Below are 24,154 nucleotides of genomic sequence, written 5' to 3' on the forward strand. Positions count from 1 at the left end.
GAGGGGGGGGGGGGGAGGGAGAGGGGGGAGGGAGGGAGGGAGGGAGGGAGAGGGAGGGAGAGGAGGGGGGGAGGGAGGGAGGAGGGAGGGAGGGAGGAAAAAGAAATGACATATTCAAGGGGATGCATGTGTAGATTGCTCTGATTTGATCATCACACAACACATGCACAAATGGAACACAAAGTAACCCGTAATATGTACAATTTTGTGTTGATCAAAACTACAACTTAAAATAACAAGAAAATGAAGATAGGGTAGAGAATGAGAAAGACAGCAAAAAAAAAAAAATGAGGCGGGGGGTGGGGGGGGAGGCAGCAAAGAAGAGCAAAACAGCAGACATGAAACAATGAAAAGTTCTCAGACCCTGTTAGGTAGGGCAGAGGTTAAGCATGAGGCACTGTATCCCCCGCTCTCCAGGGCACCAGGTTGTAATGTGCCTCCCACAGCCTCCATGGTGCCTGGGATGGCCATGGGCTGCATAGAATAGATCTCCGCACATGCGAGGGGCAGTAGAAAGCAAGGAGTGTGGAGGCTTTGACATTAAAACTTCAAGTTCATGGCCATGGTGACTGACAGGTGGGCTGTGAGATTTGGTGACTATGCAGACCTCTAGACAGATAATCTGGGAGGCCAGACAATTTTTATACATTTCTGGGTAAGCCTTGAGGATGAGGATTCTTTTTGTGCCAGTCCTGATGCCAAACCCTGTTTGAATTGACTCTCTGTGGGTTGAATCCACCTGAAAAGCCATTGTGTCCCCAAAGCCTGCCCTCCTAATTAATCCTCAGAAGGATGGAGGAAGTTTCCAAGGCTTGGTTGGCTGTAAAGGGTGGAGGCTGGAACTCAAACCCGGGGCCTGGCTGCAAAGGATTGCCTTTCTGAACCTGACCATTTTCAGAGACACCCTGTCAGCCCTTTGCCTCCCTCACTTCTCTAGGTCTCTGCCTGCCTCTCTTTTAACATTTTCGCTCATCACACTACAACCCTTGTGGTGGAACTAAGGCTTGGTATAGAATTGTGTTTTCTCTCAGTCTTTGTTTCTGGAAAGCTTTCTCTCACTCACCCACTTCTACTTAAACACTCACCACTGTTCGTAACTAGGTACCTAAAAGATGTGGTTGGCCCTTGTATTTCCTAGCCTATGAAGGTTCTTCCCAGAACCACTTGCTTTTAAACTTTGGCTGCTGGTATGCTGGCATGGAGTGCCAGAGTCATTTCTTCGGGATCAGCATTGCCTTGTCATGTCAGGTATGAAAGACCCTCATGCTCCCACAAGAAGAGCCGTCTCTATGCCCGAGTTTGAGCTACTCTGTTCTTCTGTGTCTTGGAGTCCTGGGAAATCCTTTTCAAATTCAGCTTACCTTCCTCCATCATAGCTAAGCTAACACTGTCCATACTGGGGAAGTCCAGAATGAACTGAGTTGATTAGTGCAGAACACACTTTATATAAAAGCAGTAAAAAAACAAAGCTCTGGTGGAACATCATGGACATGTAAGGATCTATGTGTTCTACAGCCATTTCAGCTAGGATCCAAATGTCTGCATCCTTCCCCAAGTCCATGTGTTCAAATCCTGACCCTATGGGATGTTACTGGGAGGTGGGCCTTTGGGGAAGTGATGGGGTCATGAAGGCAGAACCCTTATACCCATCCCCAAAGATCTTAGGTATCCTTTTGTCTTGTGGGGATGCAGCTGGAAGGTACCATCTCTAAGGAAGAGTGTTGTCAGGGAATATATAGACTGTTGGCATCCTGTTCTCAGAATCCCAGCTGCCGGAAGTGCAGGAAGTAAATTTTATTGTTTAGAAGCACTCAGTTTATGATATTTTCTTAAAGCCACCTTAAATGGATTAGGACAACCCTGCAAGCCAAGAAAATGTGATGTACTTCTAAACTCTAATGAGTGTCAGTCACCTGGATCAGTGATGAGAAAAGAAATAGGACCCAGAGTTGACTGTGTTTCCTCTCTATGATTTTATGGAGTGTTTCTCCAGAATGACCAGGCTGGCAAGGGAGTCATATGTTTGTGATAAGGCTAAACCTTCATGAACCTTTAGAGGATCCATTCATAGGCATCTCTGAAGACTACTGATTTCTTTGTGCCTTTTGTAATGAACACTGATGTTCCAGAAGTGGGGCTGGGAGCTATTCTTTGTCAAGAGTTAAGAAATATAGGCTGCCTCATCTTTCTATAAATGTAAGTTGCTATTGTTATTATTATTATTATGTGAGAAGCCAAGTGCTCCCTACAGAATTGGGATGTGGTGGTGCAGAGAGAGCATGCCTGGCTATGAACACAGGCAGAAGAAGTGTGATGATATTGTCTCTTGGTAATGAATTTACCCTTCCCACAGATTATGTATGGCCCCTCCTGTGGCTGAACTCCGTGAGGGACAAGTCTCCCAGAACAACCTAGCAGCACCTGGAATTTTTTGGCTTTTGATTTGTAAGCTGGAAAAATGTAGTGGCACCCAGGTTCTCTCCATTTGAATGTCAGAAATGGGCGGTGGAAAGCAGGTGGTAGTGAGAATCTTTTAACAAAGCGATAAATCGAGGCTCTTACACGCTTTGCCATGTAGTGCCTGAGTCAAAAGATGAGACAAGTGGGGGAAATCCCATAGGAACTCATCATCGTCGCTGAAAATGGAAAACACCGAGATCTCATTATTTGTGACACTACAGGAAATAACAAAGATTTATTTTTTCAATGAATGAGTTGAGTGTGAAGTCCAGGTTCCAGAGGCTGTATGTAAAAGGGAACCGTTCGGTCAGCTTGAGTTCGTACAGCTCGGATAGTGTTCTTTTACACAAAGACCAACTACGACATATGTGGTTTTATAATAACAACAACTGTGAAAATTTGCCTTCATAGGGAAGCCAAGAGGGCCTAACAAGAGGTCTCTGGGGGGTGAAGATGGCTTGGAACCAGTTAAGTGTTCATCCTGGCCTGTCCTTTATTAATGATAGGAACTCAAGCGGATCACTTAAACTTTCCTGCCTCCAATTTCTCAGGAAACAAAGAAGTCAATAATCGACTCCGGGACTTGTGTACAGATCTAACTGAAGCACATAGTAGGTCTTCAGTCAGCAGCATCCCTGCTGGCCCTGCTCTTGTCAGAACCATGTCCATGTTAGCTCAGCAGCCCTGAGTGTAAGATTCTGTGCTAACTTCCAAATGGACCCAGTTAGGCCATGGTCGGAGTCAGTGCTGAGGTAGGGTTCCCTGTTCCTTTCTAAACAAGACTAAAGAAATCCACCCTACTGTTGAGCAGCCTGCCTGCAGGGATGAACTCTGAAACCATTTCCATTTGTGTGATTGTAAAGGGAGAGAGGCCAGCTGTTCACCAGCTCCGGGAAGACACGGTAGAGTTTCTCTTCTCTAGCTTGTTCTTTCATGCCCCACCCCCACCCCAACACACCTTGCTGAGTTTCCTGACAGATCTTACTGACCATGCCTTTGCTATGTTTATCTGACCTGTGAGACTGCACATCACTTAAGTAATAACCAGCTTAGCACCAGGCCATCTGAACAGAGGGCCATGCCAAAGTGGATTGGGGAGAGATTGCTGGGTTAATGCACTGCGTTAAGGCCTATGTATTGCCAATCTTGATCTCCTTCTGCAGTGGCCCAGCCCTCCAATTTATCACTTCCTTTATTTAGTGTATGTAGATGTGGGACCATGTGTAATGCCCAAGGACAATCAGTCTCTTCGCTATGTGGGTTCCAGGAATTGAACTCAGATCCTTGGGCTTGGCAGCAAGTGCCTTTACCTGTTGACCTGTCTTATCCCAATTCACAAATCTAAACATGATTTTTCCTTCCTTCTGTCTTTTCATGTTTCTATAGCTTTCAATAATGAGAGAAAAAAATCCATGCAGAAGTTTTTACATGGAGAGGTTTGGTTACATTTTGCATTAATTCAAAAGTAAAGTTAAACCCCCAAAGTCTAGAAATGTTTCCTTTTCCCCTCTATTTTATATAATGATTGTATGAAGTGAAAGCAAGCACTACTTTTCTTTGTAGTATGGTGGAAGTCTGTCTTTAAAGCTGTTGGCTTTGAACACTTTAGAATGTCTAGGGAGTTTTGCTGTCACAGAGATTGTTTGCAAGCTAAATCCTGATGGATTTTCTTTGTCAAGATAGATCTCAGATGAAATGGCAATTCAGTATCTATCTGTCTGTCTGTCTATTTATTGTGTGTGTGCTTGGGAAATCTCTTTGGTGTATTGGGCTGGTGGCCACATTTTCACTCTTGTAGATGTGGTATAAGGCTTTAACAAGTCTTGCTGGAAGGGTAAGATGCTGCGGTGAGGATAGACCCCTGGAGAAGAATGGGCTGAGCCTGCAAACATTACTGCATGCCTAATGCTTGTCAGAAGCTCATTAATACTTTAACCAAGCTCAAACCCAGAAGTAATGCAGTGGAGGCTTCCCCCTTGTCTCAGGATGCTTTTCCTGAGAGGAAGCATCTTCCTTCCATTCAGCTTATGGGAGAGAAAGGAGGTAGGATAAGAGCTAAATGTCTTGTGATGCCCTGCACAGTCCTGTGCAGTAATCCCCCCCCCACCCCCGCCTCCACAGTGCCAATAGTGTTCCTATTAAGAAAGGGTGCCAGACTCTTCAGCCTCCTTAGTGTTTCCCAGAGTTCCATCTCTGGTCATTAGCAGATGAAATGCTCTCCGATTCCCTTCTGTCTTCTCCCCTTTCCTTCTCCTCTCTTTTATCCTCCTCCTCTTTCCCCTTCCTGCACCTCTTCTTCCCCTCTTTCCTCTCTTTGTGCCTCTGAATTTCCCAAACACTCTTCTAGAGTCAGGTTGAGGTTTTTTATCTCGCGTATACTCTGGGGCTCCTTCCTCTGTGCCCCATAGCCCTTGCTGCCCAAGGGGCTCCTCCTAAGGCATGGCCTACTCTCATGCCTATGCAAATTACCGCGGGCACCTATCCAGTCTTCATTCTACAGCTCCAGCTCTCACAGGACACAGCTAAATTGTAGGCCCTTGGTAAACTTGGCTGGATGAGTTATTGATTAGATACTGTGCTGGAGCTGAGTTAAAAATCGGGGTTTCTCAGCACTCTGGTGTTCCTGTTCTGAGTCATTGTCCGGTACCTTGTCAGAGATTTAGCAGTTTTTCTAACCCCTAGTGACTAAAGGTCAGGAACCCCTGATACCCGCACAGTTATGACAATAAAAGATATATTCAGACCTTACCAAATGTCACCTGTGGGAAGAAACACACCAAGAAGCTTTGAACTAAGCTGTATGTATGTGTGTATACATATACATGTATATATACATATACATATAAGTGTGTGTGTGTGTGTGTGTGTGTGTGTGTGTGTGTGTATACACACAGTGTAGCATCAGTAGTTTTCTGTTTTCATAAACAGGTGTGGAGTTCTTTTCAAATTACCAAACTGTGTACACCAAATGGTTGATGTTTGAATATTCTGTGAGCTCTTGCAATGGACAGAAATTCAATATTACAAAATAAAACATCTCTTCCCTTATGAGAGCCCTTAGGAATTCACCATCCAAGTCAGAGGTGTCCAGAAGTAGCATGAGCAAAACTTGAAAGTGGTGCCTTTGCCAGGTAGTGCTGGAGCCTGTGAGTTATCTCCTTCCGTCCTCACTCCATAGCTAGAGTAAGAGATTGAGGAGCAAACGTGTTACACTGGTTGCCCCAAGGTCCGCAGCCATCAGTAAAAATGAGCTGTGGATGTGTGGCCAGTGGAAGACCTGGTCACAGTCCTGTGCTGCCCACCTCTCTCTCAGGTGATTCTTTTTGTCTAGTGGAGAAGAAAGGTTCAGGGTTCTGTTTAGAGCTCGGTTGCCACCAAAATGTGAGCAGCCATGTGTTACCCATTTTGTGTGGGAATCTGCCCTCTTCACAGGGTTGTATATCTGATATTGACTCACCTGGCTGTGTGGGTGCATACTTACAATATACAGAGTTGTTCTTTGGGTGGTGAAAAGTAGAGTTCAGAGAGGTAAACCCTGGACACGTAAGAGATTTGCATTTTTCCTCATCTTTCACACACAGGAGGCCTTTGCAAAAGTCCACATCCCTCAAGAGCCCTCAGGTAAAAACAGTGAATTAACATGGCTCCAGAGCTTCATTAGATTTCTTTATTTCCCAATTTAATTTCAAAGCCCAAACGAGTTACTAAATTTTGGTGTTCCCTCCCTCCCTTTGTGTGTGTGTGTGTGTGTGTGTGTGTGTGTGTGTGTGTGTGTGTGTATGCTCATCCATGCATGCATTTGTGTACATCCTGTAGTTATGGATGTCCATTCACATGGAGGCCAGAGGTTGGCTTTAGGTGTCTTCTTCTATCAGTTTCCAGTTTATTCTGAGACAAGGTCTCTCATTGAACTTAGAGACCACTGATTTGGCAAGACCAGCTAGCCAGCAAGCTCCAGGGATCCTCCTGTCCACACTGACTTTTTACATGGTTCTGGGGATCAAACTCACTCCTCTGCTAGCACAGCATGTACTTTCCTAACTGAGCTGTGTTCCCAGGCCACAGTTCTCAACCACATTCTGTAATTCATTGCTAAACACGTCCCCGGGACTTTGACCTGGAAAGAAAGTTCACATGGGATTTTTTTTTTTTACAATAAGACTTATTTTCTTCAGAGTCTCATTTTGATGCTAAACAGCAAATAAAAAACAAACCAACAAATAAAACATAGAAATTTGTTTGTTTTAGTAAACCTGCTCCACTTTCCAGGGTTCTCATCGTTTTTGCTGTGAAGATGGCATAGCTTTGATCTTTTGCATTTGAGAAGAACAAAGTAGTGGATGAGGCTAGATAAAGCAGTCTGTAATGGGACAGGAGTCTTGGGAAAGGGGAAACAGTATTAAACAGTAGTAACTACTATGAGAGACTATGGGTTTACTGAGCTTGAGGTGGGGGAGTAACCTTCCTACTGGGTTTGGTGAAGGATATTGTCTTGGACTGAAAGGCTAAGGTTTCAGTTTCAGTAGTATGGAAAACAAAGCTACTGTCTGTAGGCCAGGCCAGACATGTATACATGTATGGTGGTGACAGTCATGGTCACGCTGCCCATAGCATCATCTTCTGATTCATTTCCAAGGCTCAGACCTCTGGAGTCAGTGGCTTATCATTAAGTTTGGGAATGGTGCCGTAGCTGAGGGTGAGTTGCTTGAGTTGAAATCCTGCCTGGTTGTCACTGGCTACATGACTTGAGTTAGTTGCCTGAAAACCGTAAGTCTATGCTCAACTGCGTTAGCCGAAAATCAAAGCTATCATAGCAAGAAGGAAATGGCACAGGACAAAGCAGAGTTCCATTCAGGCTCAGAGTGAGCACTCAGAAGAGATCAGCCCTCACCTGTTTCTTTTATTTGGGCACACATGAAGAGATGTGCCGCCTCCTTTCAGCTTTGCATGGCTACTCAGGCAAGTCTTAGCGGGCTTGTATAGGCCATCCTGAGCCTCCAGGGAATCTTTCCTGACCAGTCTTCTCAGAAGCTGCTTCTGCCCCGAGAGCCCTGTACCCTTCCATAGACCAACTCTCATATGCCTCCTCCCACTGACCGCAAGTATCTGAAGTTCCAATATACGGAGCCTCGTGCCGGCCACAGTACCCAGACCAGAAGGGGATCCAGCAAGGGTTCCGAAATAAGTTGATGAAAATGTAGTTAACTTACTTCAGGTCACAAAGATCGTAACTGAGTGAGACCTCTGTGTGTGTGTGTGTGTGTATGTGTGTGTGTGTGTGTGTGTGTGTGTGTGTAAAGCTATAAAAATAAAAAATATCCCCCTAGTAATCACTTCATGAAATTGTGATTGGTTCAAACAAAGTATGTGTCTGCACTACACTCTGCATATAGAAATAATATCAGGAAGTCATCATTACATCTGCCTGAAAAGCTGTTTTTACTAGGCTGAGGACACCGACTTTATTGGTGTATGTCCTGAGTTCACCTGTATATGGTTCTTAAGTTAGCAGCAATAAGTGTTTATTGAGTGAGTAAATAAAGCTGTAGAAAAAAATAACCGAGGAATGTATTTAAGGCACCTTTAAAAACAAATCACATTTGGCTTCTAACACCTTTGATGGTAATTTGGAACCCCAGAAATTAGCCCTGAACCCTACTAACTTTTGTACAAGTGATTGCTATTAAAAAAAAAAAAAAAAAAAAAAAAAAAAAAAAAAAAAAAGCAGAATAATGTAGGCTACATCAGCGGTAACCAGAAGGGTTCCAACTTCAGGATAGCTACAGTTCATGTCCTTCATGGCACTGCTTCTAAGATTAGAGTCAGAGATGCCTATGGTAGTGTCCCTGACAGTTTACATCTGATTTAAACACACTTAGCTCAGTGAGGGTATTTTAGGACATAAATGAAGTTAAACACGTGGGCCTGCATGCAAGGGTTCCTGCCTCATCTGTGACTATTCTGCAACCTTGCAGAGGTTTATGGGTTTCCTTGGGTTAGGGACAGAAATAACTAAGGGGAATAACCCATTGTAATTTATAAGGCAGAAGGACTTTGCCAACTTGGCACTGGGTATCTGCCCTTACTTCTTACTAGTGGGAACACGATAGATAGTCTGAAAAATATCAGAATGATTAGACAGCAAACATTCAGAGAGAGCTGGCACAGTAATCCTTAACCAGCAGGTAACTTAGGCCACCATTGGACTTGCTGATTGGTTGACCTCCGGCAGCCTGTGGTTACCTGGATTGTTCTGTTTCAGGGGTGGCAGTATCCTCTTTTAGCAGTAGGGCCATGGGGTCATTTGGATCCTATGTGCAGTCTTGTTTCACCTGCATCCTTCCACTCATGGTGGAGAACAGAGTGTATACATGTTTTCCAGTTTTATATATCACTTCAGATTTCTGTAGCAGCTATGCTTTTAATGCCTGGCTTCTGATAGTTTGTACTGGAGCATTGGATCCAATGTGTCAGATAGTTTCCATGTAAGATTATTCAGTATTAAATATGTGGTGAGGTCTGAAGGCAGCTTTTCTAAACTGGGCGGAGGGGAGAAGTCAAAATGGGAGGTCCTTTTTGGTTTTCCTAGGGAACTGTCAGCAGTCAGTGGTGAAGACTACTAGTGCAGGGTTGCTCAGTGTCCTGCAGTGAACAGTTTCCTTCTAAACTCTGTAAGTCAAGCCCTTCAAAATGCCGACGGCCCTGATGAGAAGCAGTGCAGTAATTCTGAGAATGTGAGCATGCTGTCTTCCAGCTGAGTCCAAGAGAGACTCAGTCCATTTTGTGAGAACAAAGGTCCTGTTCCCTAAAATCAGGAGACGGCCTGCATCCCAGAGTGCTTCAGTGATCAAAGTCTGTAAAGTGAAGCCTGTCGATCATCCTCCCGCCTAAAAGGCCAAAATCTCTTAGCATTGATTTTGAGCTACGAGGAACCAAAACCCCATCTTTAGTGAGGCTTTCCGGCAGCTCTCTGTTTATGTTGAGGTATGAAGCCAGAATGTGGAGGCTCTAACAAAAATGAGTTTTTCCTCACTTAATATGCATAATAATTGCTTATATCCTACCCATTTAAAACCATCAGAAGCACTTCCATTTTTTAAAAAATGTAAATGGCTTTTATTTGAAAAATATTTTTAAAAATAGATTCTAAATACTCATTTTCTAGAGCAAACAGCATGGACACATTAGATATCAACAGTTTTCAGGAAACCAGATCCTTAAAAAAAAAAATAAAGTGAAACTAGGGAGAAAGGAAAGCTGTTGTTTTCTTTCCCCATGAAAAAACTTCATCTACTGTCAGAAAAATGCACTTTAGGTCCATTTATAAAATTTATAAAAGCAAGTTATATTTAAAATTATATTTGTACATTTATGCATAAATAAGATTATAGTTGGGGGTTAGATTTGTACCTATTTTATTTGAACTAATTTAGAAGCTGAGTACTATTAATCCCTTTATTTTGGAATAACCTGGGAAAACCTATCAGAGGGTTTGTTTTGAACAAGTTTTGTATTACTTGCTTTGGAAAATAATTTTATTTTACCCAAATATTTACTCAAATAAATTAGATTGTCAACATTTTCATTTGTGTATATATGTGAATATTTAATATTCCATGTCAAAAGGACAGAAGTAACTAGAATTTTTTTCTATTAAAGTTTCTATAAGATTAATGGTATGAGCCATGCCATACCTTCCTATATTCAAGGTTCTTTGATGAACATTTAAAATTTACTAGATCATTATTCCTAACAACAAACTTCTGTGGTAGGTGCAACCATTCGTGTAGATTTAAGACAAAGAGATTAAAACTTAGTATGACTTAGGATTCTAACATTCATGGTACTTCTTCTACTTACTATGTGTAAATAATACCATACAAACATAATTTTTGAATGGCAGAATTTTGGCATATGGATCATCCTATGCGAGAAAAGACAAATGTATTTCAGGTCTATCCCAATTTACATTTAGCTCAGAGAGTTGGGCTTTTCTAATCACAAACAACTAAAAACTGTCACACTTAGCATGTTTGATAATCACACATCTGAAATTGGGCTTAAAACATGGATAGATTTAAAACTAATTCTGGAGAAGTTTACTGAACAAGGCAAAATTAGCTTCACTTTAAATAAAGTTTCGCAAGCCATGGTAACAGACACTGGCAGGTTTGGGACTCTGTTGCAAGCTGACACTTTGAGAGAATGTTCTTAGCAAAACACTCACTTCAACGGAAATTAGGTCAGCCTTCTGGAACATTTATCATGTGTACCTGTCACCAGCCAGACCCAGTCCTAAAGTGAACTGAGATCGCACACAGGGGCCTTTCCTTCTCTGAGAGCTGCAAAGGACAATATAAACCAATAATTGCACAAATATGTGAGTTTGGCGGGAGCTCCCATCAGACTAAGGCCAACACCCATATAGTTGCTCTGGGGACTGGCTTCCTTAATACTCTGTTTATAGAATTTTGAAACAGTAAATGGATTTGATCTGTTCTGAAAAACACGCTGTCCCATGGCTTATTTGGAAGAACATGTACAGTTGCTGTAGAAGGTGTGGGCAGATGCCCTATGTTGGAAGACGGTGCCACCAGCTTCTGTTTGTCCCATACCACTCAACCAGGTTGGTTTTGCCAGACACAGGTAATCATTTGCAGAGTTGCAAGGCCAGCCCTGCTGAAGCTAAGTAATTGCTAATTTGATATTGCAACAAGAGTAATCAGCAAAATCCAGAGCGGTGGAAGGTAAGATAGAGTGCATTGTAAAACCAAAACAGCATAGATGAGTCACAGCGCCGTGTCCTTTCAGTAATCATGTGGCATCATTTTGGTTGTTTCAGAGCAGTGAGAAGTGAAAGTGCACACGCATCAGCATATCTGTGTTTCAGCCCAAGGAACCAGGGTTTCATGGATTAAAGTGACCGTAGCTCTGAGCCAATTGTCTCTGTATCTGTTAGGTTAGGTTAACCTCTTTGGAATTCATCTTTTCTTATGTCCTTGTTGAGTGAGCAAGCCTACAGACTTAACATTGCTAACACATACGTGAAGTAAGGCAAAGAAAAGAGTGAAATCATGAAATACTTACGCAGTAGCAGGAGTCTACATGCCAAGAAAAAAAAAAAAAACTAGGCTAGATGATGTTCATTCATCCACATGCATTGAGTGAGGACATGCAGTGTGTTCTGTACTGTTGATGAGAAACTTATAATTCCTAATCGTGGTCCCCCCACCTGCCATTGCTGCCACTGTCTCTGTGATGGTTCCCAGTGAAATGTCCACAGTCGAGATTATTTAAGCACCCAAGGAAAGCATTATTAAACTTCAAGATATGTTGTCTTTGAAATGTAATATGTGAAAAAAAAAGTTATACCATTTCTCTGTGGGCCTGTTTCATATGAGAATGTGAACTGTACAGCTGGGGAAGAAAATGGAGGATGACGAAATCCACCAATGATTTCTTGCTTGGGGGAAAAAAATTAAAAGAAAACTTTAAAAAAAAAAAAAAAAACCTCTCACCAACTTTCTTGATCACACTCTATTAAGCCAGGACCAGGAAACAATTTCTAATCAGCACTGTGATCTGGGCCCAGATTGTGCAGCCTTTTGTACCAGGCCTCAGATCTGTACTCTATTCACACATGCTCACTTCCAGCTGTTGTCATTGAAATCCCACATAATCTTCCAAGGTCGAAGGGCAGTCACCCATGGCTGCTGCAGTTAAAAGGTTATGCTGATTTCTGTTGTCAAATATTGGCCCTTTTCTCTTCCAATCACTCCTATTCTACTTCTTCTTAACAAGAAAAATCCAGCCTAGAATTGCATTACATGACTTTAAAGTCTTAAAAGGTGTTCCTTCATTGTACTTACCCGATGTGGCCTGAACAGTCTAATTCATTCCGTTATATTTCACAAAGAATTATCTGGTACCTCTAAAATACTTTGTGTTTGTGCTAGACCAGCAAACTTCAAAGTACTATGGCCTACATGATTTGTAACCTGCAATAGTTTCTGCAGAAATGTGTAATGTAGACTCTATGATTGAATAAACACCACAGATTATGGCATTAATGATAGAGTGATTATTGCAAGAATTGTACAAAGTAAAATGCCTAAACAATGGAAGCTCTCTATGATCTTAAATATTAACTAATGTTATGGAATTTGGAAAACTACAGATCCCTATGTATAAAATAGCTCTTTAGATTTGCTTTTCTCTGTAGCCTTGGAAACATAATTGAAAGCATTTTTTTAACGATGTATTGCTTCAGTTCATCAATGATTTTCTTTCCATGCTTAGTGAACCAAAATCAGTTTTGAGTGTCTTAAAATTGGCACATAGCTGCTGGTCATCGTCTCTCCTTGTCATTGCCTGTGTCTTATGCTGGTTTAGTGAGCTGAGCTCTGTTAATGGTTTCACAGCCATGTGAATTAGACCTAAAAAGGAAAGGCAGGGTGATGGGCCATGAAGGTTTTCTGCTGTTTTACACCCATGAACCAGGGTAGCCCTCGGGTGATCCAGTTCCGTGTCTGTTTCATTTAAGATAATCAGTTTCAGATGTATTCAGGGAATAAATTTCCTTATTTTTCCCTAATATATGCAAGGGCTCATAGTAGAAGCTGGAGTTATTACAAATAGTTCCAGCCATTTGTCAATTACCAGTTGTTACTGTCCATGTTTGTAAGCAGCTTTGATTTAGAACATGAAAGCAATAAGATACTGGTCCAAATGCCCCTTTTAGTTCAAAACTAAGTTAATTTAAGAGCATCAAAATTAATTGTTAAAAAATCAAATGTATAAACTAATGCTTCTTCTATGCTAAGTATAGTGGCTTAACTTAGTTGATGTAAATTTTTCTCCAATTGTTTATATTTCAATGGCATATTTGAAAACACAATCTCCAAAGTTAATAATTCTCTGTTCTTACACAAGTCTCCACTTGCAAAATATCCGTTTCTGATGTGGTCTAAATGTTTAGGGGAGACAGGGAAATTAATTTAATATCATGAAACAGACAAACAAAATAACAAAACAAAACAATGACTAGAAGGGGTTTCAGCCCAGAAGAGGGGAACGACGGCTTGAAAGCTCATCCTCAGATATTTGAAGGGTCACAGGGCTGAAGAGAGAGAGAGACTCACTCTGCCTTTACCAAAGGGCAAAAGTGAGATGTTTGGAAATTTACAGGAAGAAGCACATGCTTAATGGATTAAAAAAAAAATGACATTTATTAATCAAAATATCTTTGTTAAATCATAGTATTGGTCACTCTACTAATAGGTGGCCTTGATGGTTCCTCCATATCCATGTTATTCCATGATGTCATGCAGCCAACATTCACAAACATACCAATAAGTTAAAAAATTTCTCTGAATTTTAGATGTTTTGTTAATAAATGTGGTCCTTTCATTAATTATTCAATTACTTGTAACTCAAATAAACCTTGTGAAATCATCAAGCAATCAAATGTACTTTAGTTAAAAGCTTCTGATATTTAAATCTCAAATTTTAATTTAAATCTTCTGAAATCTCAAAGCAAAATAATAGGTATTATATCATGCTTCTGTCTTTACAAATAGATGTGTGGATTCTTCATGTTTTTAATACAAGGAATTGTTCCAGAAACCAGAAATATCAAAAATTTCTCCAATGAATGGCAAATGATTTAGTCCTCATGTAAAATAAATTAGGCTAAAGTTAGAATTTGGCTTTATTGAACCCATAGAAGTAAATTTAACTCTTGAAACACCTGTTTTCTGAGCTATCCAAATTGAGTATAGAAGTTAACTATTTCAGTGTCAGTAAAAACGTAGTGATTTACATACTACAATAGAGGCCCACCGATAAGGTTATCTAAGTCACTGACCAAATCCTGCACAAAGAGAATGGGCTTTGACAATGTAAGTCTGTAAGCTACAGCAATGCCCTCTGGTTCATTGACAGGGTGCAGAGATGATGTCATTGAGGTGGGGGGCCTAGTGACATAAGGCAAGTGCAACAGAAATCCTTGATAACTTCACGTTATTGATTTTGGGCCTTTTGGCCAAAGTCAAGTTTAACTTCACCTTATTTATTGAACACGCATGAAATACATGGAGCTGTATCCCTCGAGCACTTTTAGGCTTGTTCAGGACACAGAAGAGAACATGAATGCCAAGGAGGAGTTTTCTTTATGGAACTAGTGGCCTCTGAGAAGCTAGTACAGTGATGTCACAGGACACCCAGACTACTGCTGGAATAAGATAGGGTGAGGAAAAGGGACCTTTTTTCTGCTCAGTGGCCAAGGAACATGGCCTGGAAAGGCTTCGTTCCTAGCCTGTGATTGACTATGGTGGCAACTCAATTCCTAAGAAGAGAATGGAAGTCATCACTTAATGAAACTGGCTGTGCACTGCAGTCAGGCTACATCCATAACCAGGTGAGATCTGATAATTCAGGACAAGGACAGCCTTGGAATCTGAACATGGAAAACACCTAGTCCTGTATGAAGTCCTCTCCGTATCCTCCTCTTATACAAACTTCACTGTGTGGAGACACTCAGCTTCCTTTAATGGCCAGCCCTCCCAGTGCCTTGTTCCTGGTTCTCTTCCCCAACCTCCAGGCGGTGCAGTGGGTTATCATATCTTGGCAGACCTAACTTTTACTTTCCTGCCTTAGCATTCAAAGGTAGATAGATGTTCAGTCCTCCCTTGGAATGAGGTTTGGTTTCCAGAGAATGACATTTTCCATAACAATTGCTGATATCATTGAGATAAAGAGGACGCTTTTCTAAGTACTTACAAGAGAAGGTCTCTCTACATTCTGCTCCTCCTGCCCCATGGAGAATGGCTGACTCCCAGGTATTGAAACTGATGCTCAACTTGGGAATTCATTGAACAAACTTTAGTGAAAGAACTTTTTGGCCATCTTACATAAAATGAAAAGGGACCTGTTCCTATTTCAGTCTCCTATACAGTTGTTCTAGACTTAGAGCTAGACCATCGAGCGGGTCTAATGCTGTATCATGTCAGGTGTACTTAACAGAAGTCCGTGTTTCCCCGTCATTTCTAAGAGGCCCTGCTCAAAATGGAAATCTCGAAGTGTTTCTGGAGTTTACTGGGTTTACTCAGTTCCAGAGTTCACAGAGATCTTTAATGCTAATAACATCTGAATTTCAAACTACCAGAATTTATTTTGTATTTTTGTTTCCATTTTTTCTTCATCTTGCAATGAGATAGAAAAATCTGATAAGTGTGATTTCCCTACAAGTCATTTTTATGACTCTGTGTGTGTGTGAGAGAGAGAGAATGAAAGATTAATCTGCTGGGGTTGCTTAGTAATTATGTCCACCATCTCACTTTTTCCATCATTTCTTAGGTTTCCTGTCTTACTGCTATCAGCTAACAGAGTTCATCAGTGGGTTTTCAAATAACTACTGAAGGAACAAAACTAGCCACTCAAAGTAAAATTGAGTGTTTACACAGTCCTTCTGTCTGTCACAGAGATCTTTAATGCTAAATAAATTTTATAAATAAAATCTGTCTGATAATTCAGTTATACTGTGAAGAGATGCTACCACGAGAGTGTGTGAAATGCACTCTCTGTTTTCATGTTTCTGGCTTGCATACACTCATTCACATACGCTCACCTTCCACTTCATCCTGCGACAACAGTAGGCTGCGGAGAGAAGGGAGAGAAGGGTGAAATTATTTTTGCAGTGATGTTCTCAGTCACCATGATCCTAGTTTAAGTGTGAGACTAGATTTCTTGGGGGCAGGTGTCAGTGTCCATTGAACAGTTCTGTCCTTTGACTCTGCTTTTGTTTGTTGTCCCCAACAGTGGACCAGAATGGCAACCATTGCACACACCCAGGAGTTTCTTAGCAGAGAAACCAATGGCATCCTCTCCAGTGGAAGCCACATGGAAGTGGGTTGTTTTCCCTGTGCCGGTCCTGTTCAGTTTGGAAGGAATATGCATGGATGGCTTGGTTATATTTGAATGCTTTAGTTTTCCAGAGCTTGGTTTAGTTCAACCTTATTTTAAAAAAAAATGTGAGAAAACAAATTCTGTGACTGTTTTTATTCAAAACTGAGGCCAGTTTGAGTTCTGTTCACTTAGGGTCTCCCTGGAGTACTCCCTGGCTGCCAGGTACCTTCCCTTGAGCTGGAGTAACATTGACACAGAACTGACACTGCCAGCCCAGAGGGGACACACTCAACACGAGAAAAGGGGAATCGCCATTGTGTGCGCCCGCTACTGTGTTAGAGCCGTGCACAGCACATCTGGTCAGGGTTGAAAACAGAGAAAGGAGTCCTTCCAGAAGTGAGGTCAGCTAGAGCAGGCTGTTGGGAGAGACAGGAGAGCTCAGTCTTGAAGGACAGGGGAAAGTGACAGAGACGTAGGGAGTTGGTGCAACACCTGCGGGACTCTTGCAAGGTTTCTGACCGGAAGTCAGTGCAATTCCAATGCACTGGCTACATTGGATGGATCTCAGGCTCTTCTGCACCTGCTGCTCTCCTACCTTGGAGCCTTTGTACACCTGCCAAATAGCGCATTCACTCTCTGTCCTAGCTGTCCTCTCCATACCTTCCAGACAGCGCCCCTCAGGAAAGGTTTCCCTTCACCATCCTTTCTAATGCTCTTGTTACATGTTCACTTCATGTCAGTTAGACTAGTTATACTTTTTCTAATAATCTGTTTTAAACACTTTTATGTGCCTCTATGGTGAAACTGCAAATTCTCTGACATTATGGACCATAGATCCAGCACAGTGCCTGGCCCATGCTTAAGCTGCTCAGTAAATAAATATGTGTTAAGTGAGTGAATGGTCAGTTCTGCCTGTCAGTGAGAGGGTTCTGGCTTCAGATTAGAGAGTGGATTGATGAGGATGCCAAGTGAGTAAATGAAGAGTAGACAGCAGATGGTTTGGAGACTCCCCATCATGGCGGTGAGAACTGGGGATGCCCTCACCCTCAGTCTTGGGAAAAGCAGAAACATGAGAGGTGGAACAGCATATGCTGGAAACTGGATCAATGTGGACACATGGGGTTAGTCAGTTGTATAATGCCAGAGCGGGGATGACACAACACATAGAAAACTAAAGACTTTGGACGTGTTGGATCCGAGACTACCTGTGAGATGTCTTAATGGCATGTCCAGTAGATGCTTAGTTTAGAAGTTTGGAATCAGCGGGGCCAAAGGAAAAGATTGGAGAATCACTGGCTGAAAGATTCACTCATCTCTTTATTCACATACATTCACCAGCTACTTTAAAGATTTCAATGGTGAGCAAATTAAACATGAATCTAGTTTCCACATATTTGTTTGCTCAGTGAGGGATGATGAAGATCACCCTCCTCCCAAGTCCTTGCATCAAACTCAAACTAGTATTGAAGATAGCCTCGCTTTGGGCTGGCAGAATTAAGGGGTTTATGTTTATACTTCCATAGTTCAGAAATTCTTATGAGTCTTTCCTGAAAATACAGGCTTTCAGGGTGTGGTATCGAAGCAGGTGTCAGCCAGTAATTTGTGGGACAAAGAGAGATGAGCAAGAGCTACACTTGAGCTGTGTTTTTCTGGATGTTGTGTGCACAGAGTCCACAGCCGTGTACATTGTAGCAGATTTCCTTTGTTATGGTCTGTGGGGTAAATGTGATCTTAATGGTGCCCAGTAAAAAAGAAATGTTATGATCTGTTTTGACAAGGCCTCTTTAAGAGAATTTTTTTATTTATTTGCTAAAGTTTTTGCTTCTCAGTTCTCTCAGCCCAAGAGACAGTACCTCCAGCACTTACTAAGTAGGGTCTCCTAGATAAACCCATCTGTAGGTGGCTTTGATAAATTAAAGTTTTTAAGAACTTTTAAGTGAACTTTTGCCATTTCATTTTAAACAGTGCGTTATGATTGGTATATATCCTGAAGTTTAGTACTATTTTCAGTACATAGCTATCCTTTGTCTTATCAGAATTAACTGAAAAATTTTACAACTTAGAAAATCCTTCATTATTCAAAATGTTGTTGTAATCAAAAGAACTCATAGCTCCACCAATGACCCTCTAAAACATGGCTGCTTCTGTACATTCCTGTGTGTGGCATCTAGTAAGCTTTCTGGTATGTATGCTCTGAAGCACATGAGTTTTCTTCCCCTCAGCAATGTATGCAATCTAACTTTTATGAAACATGCACATCTTACTTATGGGTTGCTGTTCATTCAGGTCGCTCCATTTTCTTACATTGAATTTCTTAAGGTGTGTGTCTTACTGTAAAGAACAACTTTTTTTTTTTTTTTTTTAATCTCTTCAGCTAACACTTGCTCTAGTGCTGATGCAGGTAGAGATTAAGCTGACTTCACAAGCAAATCTCTCCAGTAGAATATGCCTTGTAAGGCACAGAATGTATACTGTAGGCCCAGGAATGGAACCTGCCTGTCTTAGGCTTGCACCCCTTGCCATTTGTAAGCTTAATATTTCTGAATACACCATGAAGCTGTACGATGTTTGTGGGATGAAAAATCAGGTGTTTTAGAGAAAATTAATTATATCCAGCTAAAATTAAGCAAACACAAAATTTAAAGCTGAAACAATTTTGAACTATTTATATATTATATATTTATATGTAATTTTGTATGATATATAATATATAATAAAATATATATTATAAAAAAATCAACCAACACAAAATCTTCTTTCTCTAAATAAATATGAATTTGTGTTTGTGTACAAAATGGTTTGTTTCCACATTTCAAAGACTGCCTTTGCATTTCCTGTCTGGCTCTTCCAGAGTTCCCTCTGTAGGACCTCTCGAAAAGAAGGGAATACCTTTAAACCTCGCTTGATTTAAATGAACAGGCGACTAAGCCTGATCAGACATGCCTGTGGTGAATATCTCAAACCATTGTAAAGCTTGGCTGTCCTGGTTGGTTCCCGGGGATGCTGGGTCCCCATTGCTAAGCCTCGGGGTCACCTCTTTTCTTTCTCTCTTTTTAAATTGTCTTTGTTTCAGATTTCCTGTTGATTTTTTTTCCAACCATCTCAAAAATCACCCAGTTGTTGTTTCAAAACTTTTCCGCAACCTCCAGACTCAACCCAAAAGCCGTGTCTGTCCCCAAATGACTGTGCCCTCCCACAAGAGCGCAGAGGGCGTTGAGTGTGCACTTAGACCGCACATGCTTAATCAGAATGCGATGAGGATGTACACTTGCGTTGTCAAGCACTTTCTGTTTGTGACACTCAGTTTTCTTCTGATTTTGTTTCCACAGGACATTTGGGCTTCCAGGACAGTTTTGTCACATCAGGTGTTTTCAGTGTGACCGAGCTAGTAAGAGTGTCACAAAGTAAGTATAGTTTTGCTCTGATTTGATCTAAATTTGCCGTCCATTTGTGTTTCCTCTCTTAGGGCGTTAACACTTTCAGAAAACCCTTTTTGTTCTTCTCCTTAGAGGAACTATACCACTGAGTTTGTTTAAAAGCCAGCATTTTTAAGCTAGGAATAATTAAGTATTTTAATGGGGGCCATTGTGGTAAGGACCAATACTGAATGTCTCCCATAGTCCTGGGAGCATAATGTGAACTTGGCTTTAAAAGATCTTGAATCTTCCCTGCTCTGGTTTCTGAGGAATTCTGCATTTAAAAGAATTTGTTTCTGACCTTTAAGCAATGCTAATGCTCTCAGTTTGAGTGGCACATTACAGCCTGGTCATTACCAGCTTGTCGATAACAACTACAGCAGTGAGGGAAGAGTACGTGCCACCACCGAGTTCTGTTGATCAAAGGCCCATTGATTGTATGTTTGTTATGGCATAATCCAAATCCAGGAAGCATGGAAGTCTGTCTGTCTTTGACTCTCTGTCTCTTCGCACCTCACACATCCATTTGCCCTCCCTCCAGAATATCTCTGTTTTAAAAGCATTCCTCAAGTGACCACCAGTGCTCTCAGTCTCAATTTAAAAGTGAAATTACAAGGGAACCCACAGCAACAACTAACCTGGGCTCATAGGAGCTCACAGAGTCTGGACCAACAGCCAGGGAGCCTATATGGGACTGATCTAGGTACTCTACATATGCATGACATTTGTGTAGTTTGGTCTACATGTGGTCCCCTAGCAGTGGGAGCAGGGGCTGTCCCTAATGCTTTGGCTGGCATTTGGGAACTATTCCTCACACTGGGTTGCCTTGCCCAGCCTTAATACAAAGAGAGGAGCTTAGTTCTACCTCAACTTGATATGCCATGCTTTGTTGATACCCATGGGATGCTTGCCCCTTTCTGAACAGAAACAGGAAGAGTGGATGGGGGAGGAGTAGGGGTGTGGGGGGGAGGGAATGGGAAGAGAGGAGGGAGGGGAAACTGCAGTCAGGATGTAAAATAAGTGAATAAATTTAATTAATAAAAAAGTGAAATTAAGCATAAATATTAAAAGTTTACTCTTATATCCTCTACCTACTTGAAAATACTAAAGGTAGGTAAGTGTATATTGTTAAACTTGGCTTTCAAATGGCATCAAACTATTTATGGAAGGAAATGGAGATTGTAGCCCCTGGTGTATGTGTTATAGGCTCACAAGGGTGCTTTGGTAAACCAGTTGGCCTTAATAGATGCCAGGAAAATCAAACCAGCCTGATCTTCCAAGCCTAGATTCTTTCAGCTCTTGTTTCGGTCATCACAGCCTGGAATAATCTTGAGGGTGCAAAAAATAGGGTATGATGTGGGCCTGAAGGAAAATCCAGGGATTCTTGAACATTTATTATTTGCTAAGCACTCTGCTAGGCCTTGGAGAAGGGTGCATCAGTTAATCCTGGCAACAAACTCTAAGGTTACAGGTGACCCTAAGGATCATTTATCTAGTTGAAGTCATTTATTCAAAGTCAAAGAGTGAGTAAATGCTTCAGCTAAGCCTTGATGTGGCTACAATGTCTACTCTGAGACTAACTCAGGGGGAGTTGAGAAACTTTTCTGTTTAAGACCAGGCAGGTTAAGTAATGGAAAGGCAACTGTGTGCCCTAGAATTCTGGCTGTCAGGGAGGCTGCCATTGGTGGTGAGGAACTTCTGGGTGGCCATGGTGGAATCCTGAAAGGGAGGCAGTTGAAGGAGCAGGTGGTGGCCTGCAGTGGAGATCCTGTGACTGTATTATGTTCAATGTGTCCAAAGTGCCAGCTGAGGGGGAGTTTAGATGGCTTTGTTGACAGGAAGACATGTGCTTCCCTGGTTAGTGCATGGTTGATTAGCCAGTCTAGGATCTGGCCATAGACAGATAATAATGCACATATATTAAAGGTGGTCAATATTCTACATTTTTCTTATGCTCTTACTAATAATAGCATATAAAGAGTACATCTTATCAGAGTGTATCAGTCATATAGCAGCACTAGAGGGAAGTATATTTATTGAAGCTTTATTGAGATCCAAGCATAGCCTTGATTTAAAAAAAAAATCCTTTTCACTCTAATATTAGAGCTCTAGCCCGTTTCATTCTGCCGTGGCTGCTCAAATCTTGCATTAGTCTTCATTACCAGCAGAGTTCCAAGGTCTGGGGGTTGTAAGAGGCCAGACAGCTCAGAAACATCCCTGGCATCTCGCCCTTCTTCCCTTCCCTTATTTTCCTTTCAGGTCTTAGAGCCAAGATTGATTAGCCCTGCACTGAGTCTAAGGCAGCATGATTGCCAAGTGAATTCTACATGTTCCTTCAAGACTGCCAGAGGGGATGCCTGCCCTTGGGGCTAAGTTTGCAGAGTGTCTTGGATTGTTTCCTGTGCCTATGTAGGGGGCTGGTTAGCAAAGGCCTGGCATTGTGAGCCTCCTTCAGCTTCTCAGTGCTTTCCGATCCTGCACACTGCTGTGTAATCGCTCCAGGACTCACTCACACATGGCCTTGTGCTGACTGCAACAGTTTGGCAAGAGTAGGACCAGGCTGCATCAGCTAAACCATGGCTTCAGTCCAAACTGGTCAACTGTATGCCAGAGACCCTCTCTTCCTTGTAGATCTTTAATCTAGGTTTGTCAAGGTTTATTTGAGAGATTGCCTTGGCTACTGGAATAGGGGTCCCCAAGCTCTGCTTCTCAACCTGAACACCTTTCTCAAAGGCATCCACCATAGTTAGGGTTCTGTTCCTGGATAAACATTGACCAAAAAATAACTTAAGGGGAGAAAGGGTTGATGTGCCTACAGGTCACACTCCATCTTCAAAGGAAGCCAAAGCAGCAACCTGGGGGCAGGAACTGAAGCAGAGACCACAGAGGAATGCTGCTTACTGGCCTGCTCAGTGTGCTTTCTTAGACAATCCAGGAATACTTCCCCAGGAGTGATGCTTTGATGCTTCTCACAGTGGGCTTGGCCCACCCACATCAATCATTAATTAATAAAATGCCCTATAGACATGCCCACAGGGCAATCTGATGGCAGTAGTTCCTCAATTGAGGTTTCCTCTCCTAGTTTGTGTCAGGGTGACAAAAACTACTTAGCAGAGCATGCCACCCAACCTGCATAAAGAAAGTGAGTCCTTGCTTATTCTTCAGAAATGTGTTGCCCCTTCTCTTCCTGTACCCACATGAGGAGAGCTGAGCCTCTGTTTTAGGGCTGCAGGGGAAGACTTTTGCAGATAAGTAGAGCTGAGGAGCATTCTGCATTCTTGAAACAGGAATAAGCTAACTGGCAGTGTGTTGCTGAGACACGGGATGTTAGCCCTGCATTGTTCAGTTTGAATATGAGAGATTATGTGAGTGAGAATTACCAAACACATACCTTGTACTTTGGTCTGGACATGAGGACACTGCTTCACTTGGTGCTTCTGTGTCTGGGCCAGTGTCCCTTTTCACAGATGAAGGATGCTGTGGTACTCAAAAACACTGAACATCTTGCTCCTGCAAGCCTTTATTGTGATGGCTCCTATAACTCCATCATAGAGTAAAATAGACCAAAGGATTCTGGGCTTTGATTGATTAATCATTTCTTGTTGAGGTGATATATCTTTAAACTATTGCATTTTTAAAGGATTGCTATAGTGCAAATTGAACAAAAAAAATACACAATTATATTTTCCCTAGATTCATTTTCAGTATGATTTGTTTTCAATTAGTAGATTTCATATTTTTAATTTGGATGGTGCTGTATATTGAACCCAGAGTCTCATCATGCTAGGTAAGTCCCATACCAATTAGCTACATCACTAATCCTGGGGAAAAAACATATATTAGTGCAGCTTTTTAAGTTTATCATTTTCAGTTAGCAAACCACAGAGTCCCTTATGCCTTATCTCTAACTATGACCCCTGTTAGTAACAACTTTGGGTAGTTTGCTACAATTCTTACTATAGATGAGCTAATATTGACACACAATTATTAACTAAAGTCTGTAGTTTACATTAGGGTTTCCTCTTGTGTTTTTGTTCCTATTATACATTCTAAGTATCTCCACAAAGGTGTAACAGCACATATCTACTACTATGTGTCATGCAGGATCATCTTCCTGCCCTGAAAACGCTGTGTTCCACCTATCCACACTACACACACACACACACACACACACACACACACACACCCTCTTGGATCGATCTGTTGTTTTGCCCCTCATATGGGTATTTTACTAACCCTCATGTCAGAGTTCCTTATTCCCTCTGAATTTCTTCCTTGGTGATCAAACCTGACCTGATTTTTCACTTCATCACAGTCACAGCTAGTGGTGACCACACACAGAGTGGATACTTCTTCATATCACTCAGAATCCT

The 24,154-nt window shown here is 41.7% G+C and overlaps 1 protein-coding gene across 7 annotated transcripts in view; it reads left to right on the plus strand.

Annotated features, from left to right (window-relative positions):
• Nucleotides 1–24,154, plus strand: part of Nfia (nuclear factor I A) — a 542,815-nt gene that overhangs the window by 403,964 nt on the left and 114,697 nt on the right. For all 7 annotated transcript variants that reach the window (XM_028870284.2, XM_028870283.2, XM_028870288.2 and 4 more), the window contains exon 4: nucleotides 19,695–19,769. In XM_028870284.2, the coding sequence (XP_028726117.1) occupies nucleotides 19,695–19,769 (75 nt within the window). The remainder of the gene's footprint in view (nucleotides 1–19,694; nucleotides 19,770–24,154) is intronic.

Source organism: Peromyscus leucopus, chromosome 2 (genome assembly GCF_004664715.2).
Source record: "Peromyscus leucopus breed LL Stock chromosome 2, UCI_PerLeu_2.1, whole genome shotgun sequence".
Lineage (NCBI taxonomy): Eukaryota > Metazoa > Chordata > Mammalia > Rodentia > Cricetidae > Peromyscus > Peromyscus leucopus.